Raw genomic sequence first — 16,584 nt, 5'->3', positions numbered from 1 at the left:
TGCTGCTGGCAGTCAACATGTTTGGAGGAGAACACTAACTACTCAGTTGCTATTGTGGTACCTAACAGAAATCTACATTGGCTAGCATCACGCTGAGTGATGGTGAAGAGAGGGAGGGCTATCCTAACCATCTGAAAGAGCAAGACCAACTGCACTCTCTTGTACTCCCACCATTGCATGGCTGAGGCAACAATGAACCGAAGATCTCCCAAATGTGGGGCAAACATAACTGCTCCACACAGAACGTGTTAATGAAAATAGAATAAACCAAGAACATGACTTCTCACCTAATAATATTAGTGTACTATAGACTGCCAATTACTAAATGAATGCAGATTTTAAAAAAAAATGTAGTTAAGATCTGCCTCTGACCCACCCCAAATGTGGAGTTATTGGCTCATAATCTGATCACAATTCATCCTGAGGTTTTCACACCTGGCTTTGTATATTAATTAAAAAAAGGCATTAAATATGACATTTCTCCTGCAAAATAGTCCACACTATTAAACGTGTATGTTTATACATGACTTAAAAGAGTTACCATAAGGCAGGTTTCAGAGAGCTCGAGACACCACTGAACTGTATCAAACTGAATTATGAATGACATTTTGTGTCCTCGTGAAATACGTTAATATGTTAACAAGTCCCTTCATGTCATGTCTGATTATTCATGTTTAAATTTAAAACTGCATCAATTATTTGTGTGCTGGAATACACCTTAATTTCATGCACTTTAGGGTATTTTTTGTGAACATACATCTTACGCAGCCCCAACACACACACATACACACACACACACCAGTGGTTTCCATGTGTTGTGGGGCTATTACAGAGACTTCCATTTATTTCATGGCCTATTACCTTTACCTCATCAAGAACCCTAAACATTACCCTAACCCTAAACATGTCTTCACCTTAAATTTAAATTATGTATGATGTGAAGAACACAGGAAAAGAAGTCCCCACAATATGAGTGTGTAAACAGGTGTTTTTCTTCAATAACCTGGTACACAGGCACGCACACACACACACACACACACACACACACAAACAAACAAGCTCCATTATTATGTTTCATGTGCTGCCACCCCAAAGGTAAAATCCCTCTTCTGAAAAAGGATGGCAAACAATGTTCTTCATTCAGCAGTACGCAGTAAACACTTATTATACTGTGCTGTAAATTACAATGCATGTTTAACAATAACACACATTTCTCTTACATTTCATATTGTAATTATACTGCATCCACTCTTAACAGTACACTGTAGAAATACAGCAACGTCCTGTAAAAACATCTATCCCATCTATCACTGCAATCTCTATAGACACAAAAAAGGGGTAAGTAATTTTCAAATTCCATAAAATTAGCAAAAAACACACAATTTCATGAAGAGTGTAATATATAAAATTCAGCTAAATTGTAACTAATTGTTATGTAAGATTTACAGGTTTGTAGGTGGAGTATACTGCTAAAGTATGAAGATGTGTGAAGATGAAGGTATTCACTGTAGAGACCCACCTCACACACAGAACAAACATACACACAAATCTAACTACCTCCCTCCGCCCTCCCCGAGTATGTGTGTGTGAAACTTTAATTACACAACAGTCCAGAAGGCAAATTGTGTAAGTCTGCCTCAGGGACGGTGAGAAAGGGAAGGAAACAAAGCAGTGACCCAGAGGAGAGTGACAGGATCTTACAAACCCTCTGATAAACTGCACTGTAACCAAACATCTAAATGATGCTCTAATTTTAGCATGAATGAAAAATTAGCTCAATTAGCTTTTTTTTCCAGGGATATTTTTCATAGTATCAGTACAATGTCAGCTAAAGTCAATTTTGATTTGTTCATTATGATTTAGCCGTTTATGATAAGACCATTATGGATTTCACAGTCCTGGGGGAAATGAAACAAAATTAAACTTCCTACTAATGTGCCTGAAAATGTATGTGTTAAACCACAAACGTTTTTTTTAAGTTTAAGCAAAACACATAAACCTTTTGCTAAATCACTTTCGGTACATTAGAAAAATGTTAGATTTTTTGAACAAAGACCATAGTTTGAGTAAAACGTCATGTCAAAACTCGATTAGTTAATATTTCAAGAATAAAGGTATGTTTATGAATAATGTGGTTATATTTCAAGATTATATTTCAAGTCTGCATTTTAAGAACAACTTTAATATGTCATTTCTTAGGCAACCTTTATTATTGAAATTGAAAACTGATTTCCTTCTCAAATTATTATTAATTTAATAATTTTATTTTTAAAGAAACAATAATAATACATTAATAAAAAACAGAAATAATCATAAAAGTATTTACAAATATTATGACTTAATTCTCAAAATCAATTTCTTTTAAGGCATCCTTAACCCACTGTTGTAGTACTGTATTTCATTGTAAAATTACCATTCAAATCAATATAAATTGATTTGTACATGGACTAGTCTGGACTGCAGCATTACACAGGAGTCCCTCATCTGACGCCAGAGAGGAGCAGAGAACACACTGCTACAGACTTTATTTATATAATGTTTTTAACTTTCGACTGAAGATATATATTCTATACGGGAGTTCTGAAACTCTAGGTTTGGACTGATATGAGATTTGTGGGCTGATGATGATATACCTGAAACTTAAATGTTATACATTTAAATATCCATATCTAAAAAAAATAAACATATATAAAGATATATATTAAAATACATATCTTTGTAAAGCAATATAAATACAGTTAAATAAATACAATGCAGAAATATAGCCCAGCATAACTATTAAACTTACCTTTTCTAAACTACAATAAGTAGACCATCAAATATCAGCCAAATCTAATGTGTCAAAAGTCAATCATTTTTAAACAAATATCTGCCTGAGAATCATGCAGTTTTCACACAGTGTAAAGACATTTCTGAATTAAAAATGGGAAAAGCTTTTATTTTGATACTGGTGATATACTCTCTCAGGAAGTCATGGAATTCAGACACTCAAGTAGGCTACTTATTTACTGATCCAAGACTCCAAACCAAGATCCCAAAAAAGGAAACATTCCCATAAAGATATAGCTCTGTCACAAGCCGTCTTTCAAATAGCTGATACAGTGCAAATTCACTTTTACTATTTACAACTATTATGCAACCTCAGTACCTGACTTCACTATTGTTTATAAGCTGAAATTTTAAAAGGCTTAATGCCATCAAATACGAACAGAAAATTTTCAGCATCAAGTGTAAAGACTTCCCAGAAGATTAGAAGCTGTTACTGCCACAAAGAAGGACAAACACCTAGTTAACACCCTTCACTTCAAGACATTTTGTTAATTGGAAGTAAATATTCAATGAAATTACTTAGTTTGTTTCTTGTTGGTTAAATGTACTAAGACCCACTACAGACTGGTAAATGCTAAACACTGTCAAATGTTTTTACTTGATACAGACACTAACATTTTCAAATGATTTTAAAGGACTTAAAGCAGTTGTGTTGAACCTACAGTATGCTAAACATGCATCATGTTTCCAGGCCAAATACACAGTTCTAAAATGAACACCACTGTGTCTGCCAAACGTGGGTAAATATTCTACTGGGTGGGAGGGGGCCCTTTCTATTTTACTTCGTTACACTGCAGGGGGCAATGGGTATAGCTTACAGTACAGGCAATTAAGTCATAGTTTTTAGGATTTAGAGAGATGAGTTTCAATAATTCAATGCCATTCATGGCCTGCTAAGTTCATCACAGGTCTGTCATCTGTGAAGGTGGGGGATTTTGAGCTGGGGGGATTTTTTTTCCTATGGCAAGGTTTAGGGTTAAGTGGTAAAGCTGGGGTATGCAAAATTTTTACAGGTCACTATATATTCTATTCATGTTGGAAAAACACACTAACAGAATTGAGACTTCTATTCAAAGCAGAGTTTGTATAGAATTTTGCATAAGTTATTTGTCCTTGACCCATTCTAGGTCTGCTGTGTAAGCATTATTTTATATATAAGTTTAAAGTTGCATTTTCATAAGGACAGGGATTTATAACGGAATAATTCTCAAGATTCAAACTCGTAGATGGTTTCAGATAAGAAAAACAGGTATGTTTACTAAGTTTTAATAGTCATTATGTTAGCTAACTCTTTTCTGCTTTTATAATTACCATTTATAAATAGTAGCCTAGAAAGCTATGTAAATAATTGCATGACTGTCTGAAATAAACTATTTTAAATTATATATTTTTTTACAAATGTCCAAAGGTATATGTGATTTGTGTGTACAAAAAACAGCAAAAAACCTGTGTTTACTCTGGACTCTAGGAATGTTGCATAAGCATTTTTCGTATACAACACTAGAGTTACATAATCATAAGGACAAAGTATACATTCATTTATGAGGGAATATTTTAAAGCCTCAATAAGGTTCAATTTTGGTTTTGTATAGCCTCATGTTAGTTGATTGTTTACTAATTTAATACTTCTCATCTTTTATTAATAGCCTACACAACTGAACACCAGACATTCATTAGAAGGTCTCATTTCATTAAACCATATTATTTGTGACAAATTTTTTATAAATAAATGCAATAAGTTTTATAAATAAATGCAAAGTCAAAGAGTTTTCCTTTTACAGATGATATTTTAGTTTGAATAGCTAATTAACAGAAAGTTAAAGAAAATTAGTGCTCGCTGAATACTGGTACTTGCTACTAAAAGAATGTCTTACAAATCTGACAGTTTTTTGTTTTGTTTTTGTTCTGTTGGATTATCTTTTCTTAAAATGACACCAAAATTAAATAAAAACAAACAACTCCCACACACTCTATTTTGGTGTTGCAGTGTTTCCGCTACATTAATTTTGAAGTGATGACCTGCTGCTGCAAAACTGCTGCTCCCACTGCTTTAAAATTTTAGAAAATATCATGAAATCCCAAATAAAAACATCTGGAGAGGGCTTTTAATTTGAAACGACTGATACAGAAAGAATTCCTTAGTGTGCTACAACACATCTCACAGCATTATGACAGTACTGTTATATTAAAGCCATATCAAACTCAAAGAAAGCCACAGTACATAGCATATGCAACAGAAAATTTTCTTATTATAGTATTTGAGATAATAAATGGGTGTTTGATTCAACCATTAACATAACTATGGCTCTTATTAATAAACAAACCTGTGAACCGGTCTGAACAGACTGAAATTTGTTGCACAATTAAAAAGTAGCATTAGTATAACAATAGCCTGGGGAAATATATTGAATGGTGCTGATATAATCAGTAAGCTTTCATGACTAATATGTTTGGTATAATGTAAGCTGCTTCAAATGAGCTAATAAGCTAATGCTAAAGCTAGCCTGCGCAGGGGTATGAGCATGAGTGATGACTAATCCATTTCTACACAAACTTATTTCTTGTGCCTCAACATGTTTAGTTCATTAACACTGAGATGTCTTTTCAGTATTTTTGGTTCTAGATAATGATATCTGCACTAGCTAGCTTAGTTATGACTAAATTACCAGTGCATAACTTTACCATACACTGCCTTCTAAAATGTTAGACAACAAAAACACTACACACTTTATCACCAACTGGAACTAGAATATTTTCTTTTTGATGCTCCATACTGTAGTGCTCCCTCGTACTCCTTGCCCAAATGCAAGAGTTCAATGCCATTCCCTTTGCTATAAAACACCACATGGAGAGATGATGTAGAGCATTCTGCCCTGGCTTCAGTTACACTAAATTTAAACTAGACAAATGCCTCACATATCTGCTCGTGCCTCGCCCCAGGAAACAAATGACTCCCACACACAAGCCGTGTTAGAGCCATTTCTACACACACTGTCATCTCTCTTACACAAGCTGACCCCTGAGTCTTGTAAGTAAAGGGACTCTAGAATTGTACACAATCCTATCAAGCCAGATCATAAGGCCAGGCCACATGCTAAATAAAGCGAGTCCTTGCATCAAAGAACCATACAGCAGCTACTTCCATTTTTTGTAGCACTGCTTGCTTGTACAGTCCTAGCAGTGAAGATAAACACTTTTTCAACCAGAGCATACATTTAAGATACAGCTTAATAAACAGAAGAAATACTTTACTGTCTGCTTTATTTTAAACTGAGAACTTCGAACAATGTCATGTCAACCTTCAGAAGTGCAATGGCTCAACTGCCAAATAGTAAAAGAATCGTGAATAAAATTGGTTCTCAACTTCAACTGCAGGTTAATAAAATTTCAAAACACATTTATGTAGTATGCCTGTGAAACATATTAAGGTATATATATTTTTTGTTTTTGTTTTGTCTAAGTTTGGTAATACTGTATACTGCGGTATTTAATAATGTGGATTGTATCTCAAAATTATAAAATAAGTGGTGTGTTAAATTTCTGTTCTGTGTCTGACTAACTTCAGAACAAGGCCAACGAGTTCATCCATATGCATTTAAGAGAACCACAGGGAAGGGGCATTGTGGGATCTCATTTTCTGGTGATGCCTCTGAATACAGGTGGAGAAAAACACAAGCCCCGTAGCCCAAGGCAGTTGTGAGTTTAGCGCTGAGTTTTTACTGAATGAGAGTGAGAGAGAGAGAGAGAGAGAGAGAGAGAGAGAGAGAGAGAGAGAGAGAGAGAAAGCTGAAAACAGACAAAATACTCAGACTTTGCGCTCACGGGTATCCTCTAATTATGTTCATGTAGAGCTGGAGTTCACTGGAAAAACATCTGTGGACTGTCGGACAGTGCTGAGCTGAACTGCACAGCACCGAAATCCCTTCATTCGACTGTGCTTACAGAGGCTCACACAGCCTGACAGTCCTCCCCACTGCCCCCCAACCATGGTAATACCATATACCTTGTCAACATTATGGAGTCATTATGATGGTATGAAAGATGTAGCTACATCCCAGCCTGAGTTTTGTCATGTCATCAGCCTTATTTGGACAATTTATTGCTGTTTCCACTCTGCTTATTTCTAATTAGATTCAACACCACAGGTTAGCTTAGTTACGTAATACATTAAGCACTGCAAATCCATAATGTAGAGACCCCCAAATTCTATATTCATTACATTGAATAGTATATTTTTAACCAGTGTGCCCACCACTAGACCATGGTCTATTTTAATGGTTGAAGGCAAGCATATGAGACTTCTGAAATATGGGAAGCATCACTTCTGCAACAAATATCCCTGAGCAGGTCAGGATGCTTGGAGCAGAACACTAATTGCATGCTAACAATTTCTGATACATCAGCTTACAGACTCACATGACTAGTATTGAAAGTAATAGAATGTGAAGGGGAGCCTGACATAATGCTCAGATCAAGCTTGCAAACTACCAATCACAAGACCACTGTGCCACATGGGACCCCTATTTCAATCGCTTTTCTGGCAGAGTTTTCTGAAGTCAATCCAACCACCATTGCAACAGTTGCAGTGAAAGAACACATTTAGTTTTTTTTTTTTTTTTGATAAATTAGAAGGGCCAGTACAAACGGCAAAGGCCAATATCACATAGCTGATTCAAATCCCTACATCATTACCAATACAGAAATCAAAGAACATGCAGACAGACACGTGTAGAACCCTATTTCTCTCCCTCTTGTGTTCACTGACTTTCTGGGGCTAAAAATCTGCCCTGTTCACTGTATATACTTAGTGCTGCAGGGTGCTGGTTCACATGTTTGGGTTAAATGTTAACAGGCGATTGGAGGCCTGAGTGAGTCAGCAAGTGCAATGTGTTTTCAAGCCCAGAGCATAGTGTGCTGTCCCCGTTTATCACTGCCTAAACAATGCCTGAGTCACTAACAGCTGAGAAGCAGGCTACATTATCCACCCAGTCATTGTCTAATGAAGCTGTCGCCCGGTCAACACACAGGACCACATTATTAAGCGTGCCATGAACAATACAGCTTATAGAGCTTATACACGCAGTGCTCTTTTCTACACGAAGCTAAGTTTAAAATGAACTTTAAATTGGTATAAGACGTTATCTGAACATTTACATGCTTGCATGTTTCATAGTGAAGCTTTCTGAGATAACGTACTAAGGAAAGCAGCTAAACCAACCCTGGGATTTTCTACACGCCTTTGTATGTATATATATATATGTATATGTATATATGTGTGTGTGGTATAAATGATTATAATCTTTTTCATTTGTCAATTTGTGTGTCTTATAGTTACCTCCCAAAGCTTATCTTTATGCACTACACATCTAAATAAAGCTGCCCAGCTAAAATGACCTGCCCCCTCTTCTTTCTGACCTACAAGCTGCCCCGCACACACACACACACACACACACACACACTCTCTCTCTCTCTCTCTCTCTCTCTCTCTCTCTCTTTCCTAGGCTGGTCTGAGCATTCATACTCACCTGGAGACGTGGCACACAGCATTCTCTCACAGCTGTGCAGCTGCTAGCGGGATGGGAGCTGATGGGACAGTCCTGTTTGTTGGGGGTCTGAGAACTAAGTGTCTGCCCTCTACCGCTCCTGTTGCGGCTCAAAATAACCGGCCCTGAGAGCGATGTAATTTCAGTCTTTCCCACGACTGAGACAGGCGGCCAACAGGGCCAGACGCAAGGTTAGCACAGCCTCTCCAAACTGGGCAGGCTCAACATTCACTGACCACTCAATCCTCTCGCTACGTACGCATCTGGCATTTTACTTTGTCTAACCCCTATAACCTGAGAAAATGAGTGTAGTACTAATTTACTAACAGCCAATAAGTAACTTATTAGCAGTGATTAACTAGAACGCGACAAAAACAAATCCCACAGCTATGAAACTAGCCAGTGGGGTTCAGTATGGTAATCAATGATAAATAATACACATGGATCACCCTAGGACAATGGCCAAACCCTAGGAAATTCACTACTGATGGTAGTTTGGCTTGCTAAGTCCTCATGGGTGGTGGTGAACGGTGGGCTTTCACATCCTGAGAGGAAGGAGGGAAGGCGCTCAAGCAATGTGAATGCGTGTGTCTCTGTGTGTGTGTGTGTGTGTGTGTGTGTGTGGGTGTGTGTGTGTGTGTGTGTTCAAATGACGACAGTAACTGAACTGCCAGACTACAGGAGTTGAGTGAGACACAGAGTGATAGAGAGAGAGAGAGTGAGAGAGAGAGAGAGCGAGAAGGGGGTGGGGAGAGAAAGAAAGAGCACCTTTCCTGTTCCTGTCTCAGTGGGAGAGAAGCGGTGGTCCGTCTGTCCCTTCTCTTAAATTCCACTGCCATCTGAGGACCACATGGCATGCCTGGGCACATAGCCAGACAGTTCTATACACACACACACACACACACACACACACAGTTCTACCATATCTAAAGCACCACAGTCACCTTCTGCCATAAGTAATGCCATTTCTACACATGAAAGACAGTCATAACACTACAATACTACCTTAAATCTGGAAGCAAATACACTTCTGAAGAAATTATCCTTGTAGCTTAAACAGCTGTAACATCCCCATCTCAGAAGTAGTATCTTCAAAGGACAAGGAAAAAACCTTCTCAAATCTCATGTAACAAGATTTCATTCATGTTATTCAAGTCTTGTTGGAATGATATTTCAAACTGTGTAAAAACAAGAAGACCTTTGGAATATTCGCTTTAAGGTATAACTTTTGAATATGTCTTAAGGTCAAAAAATGTCCTACGTTTTTAAACTATAAAATGACATCCATCCCAAAGCACAGACATGAACAGTGGGGTTGATATAAACAAATATACTGCAGCTGTGTAAAATTAAACTACTGTTGAAATCAGTATATTGAACTGTGCAAATTAACCTAATGCCTTCAATGCAAATACCGCCATTAAATTATCCAAATGACTTCAAACCAAACCAGTCACATTCAATTACGAGCAAACAAGCACAGCATCTATCCAATCGTTACCAGGAGGCTTTGAGTGCCCTCCTTTCAGGTCTGAACACTGTTTGCCACTGTGTATCAAACTCAACATATATGTCTGTGACAGTGTGTCAGAGACTGTGAAAAACTTTATTCATAACAAGGCTGTAGAGAATTGTCTACAGTGAGACACCATTTGTACAATCATATCAGTACATGCTAACTTCAACCTCAGTTAACCTCTTAAACTGCAGATGTATTATTCAGCCATGAATCTGAACTTGCTAACCCCTAAGCTCATAACTTATTACACATAGGATTTATTATTCATTTACCAACGATCAGTTATTGCATGTTAATTAAGATGTTTAAAGATAAAGGTACTGTAAGTCCAAAACTTTGTTGACACCCTTTGAAATTAATGACCTATGTTACATTAAGGTGAACCAACAATATGGCGTTCAATTGGACATGTACTGTGTAAAAATCATAAACAAATATCCTGAAACCATGCCCAATGCCGAGCAGCAGGGTTATAGAAATCACCTGCACTGTGCTATGAAGCAATAGCACTGTGTTCTCTGGAGTGATGGAAAGAACTGCCGCAGTGTATGTGATTATAATCAGTAATAGAACTTACTCTAATGGGTGCAATGTCATGAAATCAAAACCTCACAGAAATGTTCTAAAAGTGTAATACCTCTTCAGAAGGGCAGAGGCTGTAACTGCAGCAGAGGGAAACGTATTCTATACAGGTACCCCTCACTTCCAAAGAAATATTAGATGAGTGATAGAAGGCAATTGGATATTAAATATTTACATCCTTTTCACTATATTCACATTAGATAACAGAAGAACACAAGAAAAAAAAAAAAGATAAATGATAGCAACATAATAGATACACAAAACAAAATCTTATTTGTAAATTATACATATTCCATTATAAATATTAGGGTCTTTGTGGTTCTGTTCCAGACTCAGTCAAACTCCTCAATCCCCATAGCTATTTGATGCGGTTCAACACCCCATAACCTTGTGTGAGTCTGTACAGAGAGACTCTCCACAAACCAAGCAAGAAGTTAACTTTTCAATTTCCATCATTCTGTCCAAATCAACGTTGGCTCCTCTTTTTCACCCCTTATTATTGTTACTTTTTTTAATAGCTAATTTAGGGAAAACTCAATTGCGTAAGAGACTTTCCAAGCTTGGAGTTCATCAGTTTTCCAAAGATTCAAGTAAAGCATGCAAGTAAAAACTGTTAGTTAAATTGAGCTTAGCAGGAAAGAATGCCATTTCAGATTAAACACAAGACGACTAGGGAAAATGTGACAAATCTCTCTGTCCCAGGCCAAACCAGTTATAATCAACACGTCTCCTCCATCATTAACAACAGTGCCACGATTGACTGCTGAGTAGACATGGAGCCATACCACTTTCCAATGAAATACAGAAGTGCAAGTACTGGCCGATACTGATTGAGATATATATAAAATGTATTGTAGCAAATGACTGTGGAACTGGCACTGAATTAAAATATATTATCTTAAAGCTATTATAAAAGAAAGGTTTAGGTACCAGGTGAAATATCTGAAGCCGTTGGTGTACATAACTCTCTACGTGGAGGTTTAAGAGGTATCAAACTCTTGAGCTGTCTGGTACATTTACAACACCCCTTCGAACAAGTCTGACTCAGTAGGTTTTTACATTTCAATTTTACATTTCACATCCAACCACTCTGAATTACTTTGTTCATATCTTAACCATAATTTGATTATGCAGATATTTTGAAAAATCTAGTTCCCTTTAAGGTGAGCAGTTAACATCTAGCCAAAAGTTCAAGCACTCTGCTACCTCAAACAGGCTGAAAATTTTGAACAAACCATAATTCATTTATTCTTTTATATTTTTACAGAGAATGGTCCCAATGTGGGTTTCAGCTGGGCGTTAAAGGCACCAAAAGCAAGTGATGTGAAGACGCAGACGAATACAGATGGAAAACTGCATTTGGGGTTTTTTTCTGGTTTAATTAGCCTCACCCTTCCTCACAGACTACTTTTAACTAGGCCTGACTTCAAACATGGAAGAATCAAAGCCATAACACACAAGCAGATTTGGGGGGAATTTTTATTTACCTCTGCCTCTTTTGCTGCTCATATATGCCACATGACCCAGGCCACGATGAGGGCACCATGTTATCGTGTGCCAGTACAAAGGGCTTGTTTACTGCTCTTTAAATGCTGTTTTAGATTGGGGAAGGGGCTTTTTCTGAGAGTCAGTCGTCAATCATACAATATAAAAAACACAAAACACACTCATACTTATCCACCCACACACTTACATTCACAGCCAGGCTGCTTCACTTATACAATTATCTGCTTCCTTCTCGGCGAACTCCAGCAGATTGACAGATGCTGATTTTTGTCATTTTCTATACGAGTTTGTGTTTCATCTCTTAGACCAAAATACATACACAAACTCACATCTGTTTTGAGGTAGTTGGATTCAAACTGAGAGCCTTATATTCACAGGTTGGGCTCTACTGAACGAAGTGGTATTAAACTAACACACTATGTGTGCGTGCAAAGCATGAGCCAAAACTGAGACAAGTTTCACCAAGCCAACAACTCTCTGCTTCGGAAACTGACTTACAGATGCTAATGAAGTCTTATTACAGATTATGACACTTGAAGAAACTCCCAGCAGTAGCAAAATGTAACTAGAATTAATCCATTTATTTTTATAGCATTTTGGTTCACAAACTATGGAACAGATACATGAGATAGGCTGATGCGCACATCTTTCAGGAGAATTATACTTATTTTTAGCCTCTTTAGTTTATGTTCATGCCAGCTAAATGTGATCAGGTATCAATTTTTGAGATTTCAACCAACTATTTAGAGCGCTCTTAAGTGAAGTGCTTTCCAGAGAATCTTGCCTGGTGACTCTATCCTTACATAATAAAATAACAACAACAACAACAAAACCAATTAGTTTTTATGAGTTTATTTTGACACTGCTATAGGCATCAGTAAACAGAAAGCAGTACAATAGTCTCTGTGTTTATTTCAGTTATTAAGGTTTAAGAGAACTTTTTCTGACGTCTTTCATAAAATGATGTCTCATGCAACAGGTGGTAAATTCATGAAACGGTTCACTGTTACATTTCAGAATCATTTAAGATTTCCCTTCACTGAAGCCATCAAAAAAAGGATGAATTTCACATCAAACAATTTACATATGTTTACACGAATATTTCTAGGATAGTTAAACCGTATCCAGGTACTCTTTGACTATCATCATGGAAAGTGCACATATATGTAAAACCATCATTAAATTGTGGTTGTTATTACTTTCTATATTGTTGTTCTCTGAAGAATGCCTTGCATCTCTATTCCTATTTTAAATTTGTTTTTGGATTGTTTGAATATATCTGTTGTCTGTCCAATTTTGATCATGAATAAATGAAATCTAACACAAGGACACAGTAATCTCTATATGTTCGTTCTTCGCCCGTTAAGTGCAATGTTTTATTCTTACTTCAAAATTATCATTTAGTATCATGCAGGGAAGTATATTTGCACTGCAATTTTGAACAAATGGACAAAGTACATTTGAATTCACCAATGCTGGATACACTTTAAATACACATATTTTCAGCGACTGCAGTATTTTAAAGAGTAAATAATTTTACGTATATTTGGCCATTTATTTTTCCAGTGGCTTTTTTTATGGAGTTACATATAAGTGTATTTAAAACAGAATTAGGCTCTCCTCGTTTTGCAAACTATTCAGTATAACGTGTCTAAATAAACGTGTCCAAATACATGTTCACAGCTGCAACATCATCTCAGCACAGTCATGACATCAACTGTCAAATGAGCTCTAACGAATTTAATGACGCACACCCAGGCATAGACTATAACAGACTATAACAACTGAATTAAATTTAGAGAATTAAATTCCTCCTTCAGAAGAAAACAGACCGCTGATATTTAGTTAACTTTAGCTAACTTTTAGCCAAACATGAGAAGTCTGGTACTGTTAGCAAGACTAGCGGCTAGCAACAGCCTGTGGCAGGTCGAGCCGAACTCAGATGGACATTTCTTACACTGGACATTTTTGTGAAAATTAACTAGATTTGGAAAAAAGAAAGGAATATTGAAAATGTCGTGCACAAAAAAACCCGGCAACCTGTGTAAGCCGCACACCGGCTTTACAGACACACAACAGAGCTGAAAGTCGATGCCAGTAAAAATCGATTCCTCGAACACATTCATTCGCAGAGCTGAAGCTTTGGAGTCGATTCCACGAAGTTCACATGGTATTAGATTCATACACTCCTGCCATTGTACAACCTGTCTAAAAGCCTAATACAGTACCATATCACACACAGTTGTGTTTTATTTTAGCAACATCGAAAACGATTGTCACATGTTATACAGGTTTACAATCAAATAAATCTATTCAGTGGAAGGAGCAGTCAAAGTCTTCAGAAGCCCAAACTATAATGGATTTATCTAGTGTTAGCTATTCAAAGTTAACGTACGGTTTAATATTATTAATATCATTCAATGAATTATATTCTTAAGTCCTTTTATTGTCATATGCAAAAGTTTGCATCTCCTTTGTCAAATCTTTATATTTCATAATACAGACAGTAAACACACATGTCACTGTCTGCTAAATTAATTACTGGGTGTAAAATGTTGAAAAAGGAAACTTAATGAACCATAGGTTGTGCACTTTTTTTTCAACGTGTTTCAACCCGAAAATATGTAGTATTTCAGCAATAAAAGTGCACAGACGCGTGTTCTCTGGAGAATATTTCACTCACCAAATGAACTGAAGTTCACTTTTCAACAAGACTTGTAATATGTTTTGGTTTTTAAATCGATTCCCGTCACTTGGAATTGGATTCGGAGTCGACTCCCAGGTCTGTGGAATCGAACAGTCCTAGTTTACAGTAGTTTGTTGGCGCCCTGAAACTAACAGCTCAGACATGAGAGACACGAAGCAAAGCGAGCGGAGAGGACCGAGCAGGAGAGAGGAAAGAGAGGGAGGATAACTGAAGTGATAAATGGGCGGACACTGACCTGCGGGGCCTAACGGCTGCTGTCCGTCCTCTCCGAAGATCAGCCTGAAGTCCAGCTCCTCATTCCCGCTGCAGTTTGCGCTCGTCATCGGGCTCCGCAGCTCCGTCTCCGCGCCGACTCTCCGCAGTCTATCACAACATTAATATTTACCGACACTAACGACTCACAACATTTGCCACTGCACTAACGACTCCCACCTTTAACCGACACCAACTTCACTAACGTTAATTCTGCCCTGGAGTAGTCCGCAGTTCACTAGTAAGACAGTTAGTTTTCCCCGTTAATGAAGACCTCTCTCTCTCTCTCTCTCACTCTCTCACTCTCTCCTTCAGTGACCCGTTGCAGTTCAGGGTTGAGCTGACACTAAACTTTGCGCTGTTTCGCTTCACTCTGTAACTGTTTAGATAATAGTTTTACCGTGCCGCGCGCACGGGAGGATACTTGGCGGTGTTTATCAACACGCTCGTGAAAAGGGCAGTCCGTAAAATTCTCTCTCTCACTCTCTCTCTCTCTCTGTGCGTTTGCTCACTCTCTCTCCCTCTCTTGCTCCCTTGCTCCCTCTACATTCGTTCTCTCTCTCTCTCTCTCTCTCTCTTTCTCTCTCTCTCTCTCTCAGTTCTGTGTACGTTTGCTCTCTCTCTCTCTCTCTCTCTCTCCTATCCCAACTTTTACTAACAGCGCGTGACAGGGCAGTTCCAGCGGTGACGTCAGCAGGCTCGGCGCGACCTCGCGCGCACAAACACACACACACACCCTCTCTCTCTCTGCAGACGCGTGCGCACATGCTGGCGTAGTGCTAGGGACTTATGGGAATTGGAGTTTACTCCGTCACGACTATGTAGCCGCTACAACCTGAGTGCATGTGTCGTTAAAGAGCCCTCATCAAAGAACATCAGAATCGAATTAGCTTCTTTTTTGATGAAAGTATGAGGCAGTTTGTGAATGTTGCTGAGGTTTCTATATGTATAATTCACTCTCCAGTCCAAAAGATACAGATTTAATTAATAACTAATTTGGAAAAAAAGGACCTGTTGGGGATTCAGTTTTTGTGAAGCTACAATGTAACGTCAAACAGTTAAAGACGTTAGGTTTAGTGCTAACTAAGGAAAGTTTCATGAAAGAAACAGAAAAGACATTTGTTTCCATCAGCTGCTCTGAAGGTGTGAACAAACAGCTGACTTTGTTTTCTTATTTATTTGATTATTCTCCTAAAAACTATTACATTATACCTCAAGCAGTTATTTTTTGTAGTGATTAAAAAATGTAAATTAAGTTAACCTGACAATTCAGTTTTGGGTGCTGCAAACAATATTTAACTGTAAGCACTGACTTGTGATATGAGGAAATTACCATTTTAAAATCTTGAAGATGAAATACTTTAAATCTTTCCGTAAGTTAACACTGTTCCCTGGGGTCTCTGTGAAGCTTGTGTGCCATGCTTTGATCAAAATATCAGAAGGATCAAACAGCACAGTACTGTTCAGAATGGCTGGTTTGAGTGCCTGTTCCTTTAATGATAATGAGCTTTGGTTGAACCACAGCTCTGAGAGCACCGCAGCAAGAAGCAGTGTGCAGAAGCTTTTGTTTTCAATACAATTCTAATGATTTCTCTTAAGACCTTATAGGGGATCAAAACCAGGATAGTTTGTTTCATCCCATGTTT

The 16,584-nt window shown here is 37.6% G+C and overlaps 1 protein-coding gene across 1 annotated transcript in view; it reads right to left on the bottom strand.

Moving 5' to 3' along the window:
* LOC136679215 (nuclear factor of activated T-cells, cytoplasmic 3-like) overlaps window positions 1-15,217 on the bottom strand; it is an 87,241-nt gene extending 72,024 nt beyond the window's left edge. Inside the window, exon 1 of the mRNA XM_066657619.1 lies at window positions 14,922-15,217. Coding sequence (XP_066513716.1) covers window positions 14,922-15,009 — 88 coding nt within the window. The 5' untranslated portion in view covers window positions 15,010-15,217. The remainder of the gene's footprint in view (window positions 1-14,921) is intronic.
* Between the last annotated feature and the right edge of the window lie 1,367 nt (window positions 15,218-16,584).

Source organism: Hoplias malabaricus, chromosome Y (genome assembly GCF_029633855.1).
Source record: "Hoplias malabaricus isolate fHopMal1 chromosome Y, fHopMal1.hap1, whole genome shotgun sequence".
Lineage (NCBI taxonomy): Eukaryota > Metazoa > Chordata > Actinopteri > Characiformes > Erythrinidae > Hoplias > Hoplias malabaricus.
The sequence above is the reverse complement of the archived record's forward strand: the minus strand, read 5'-3'. Positions and strand labels throughout refer to the sequence as shown.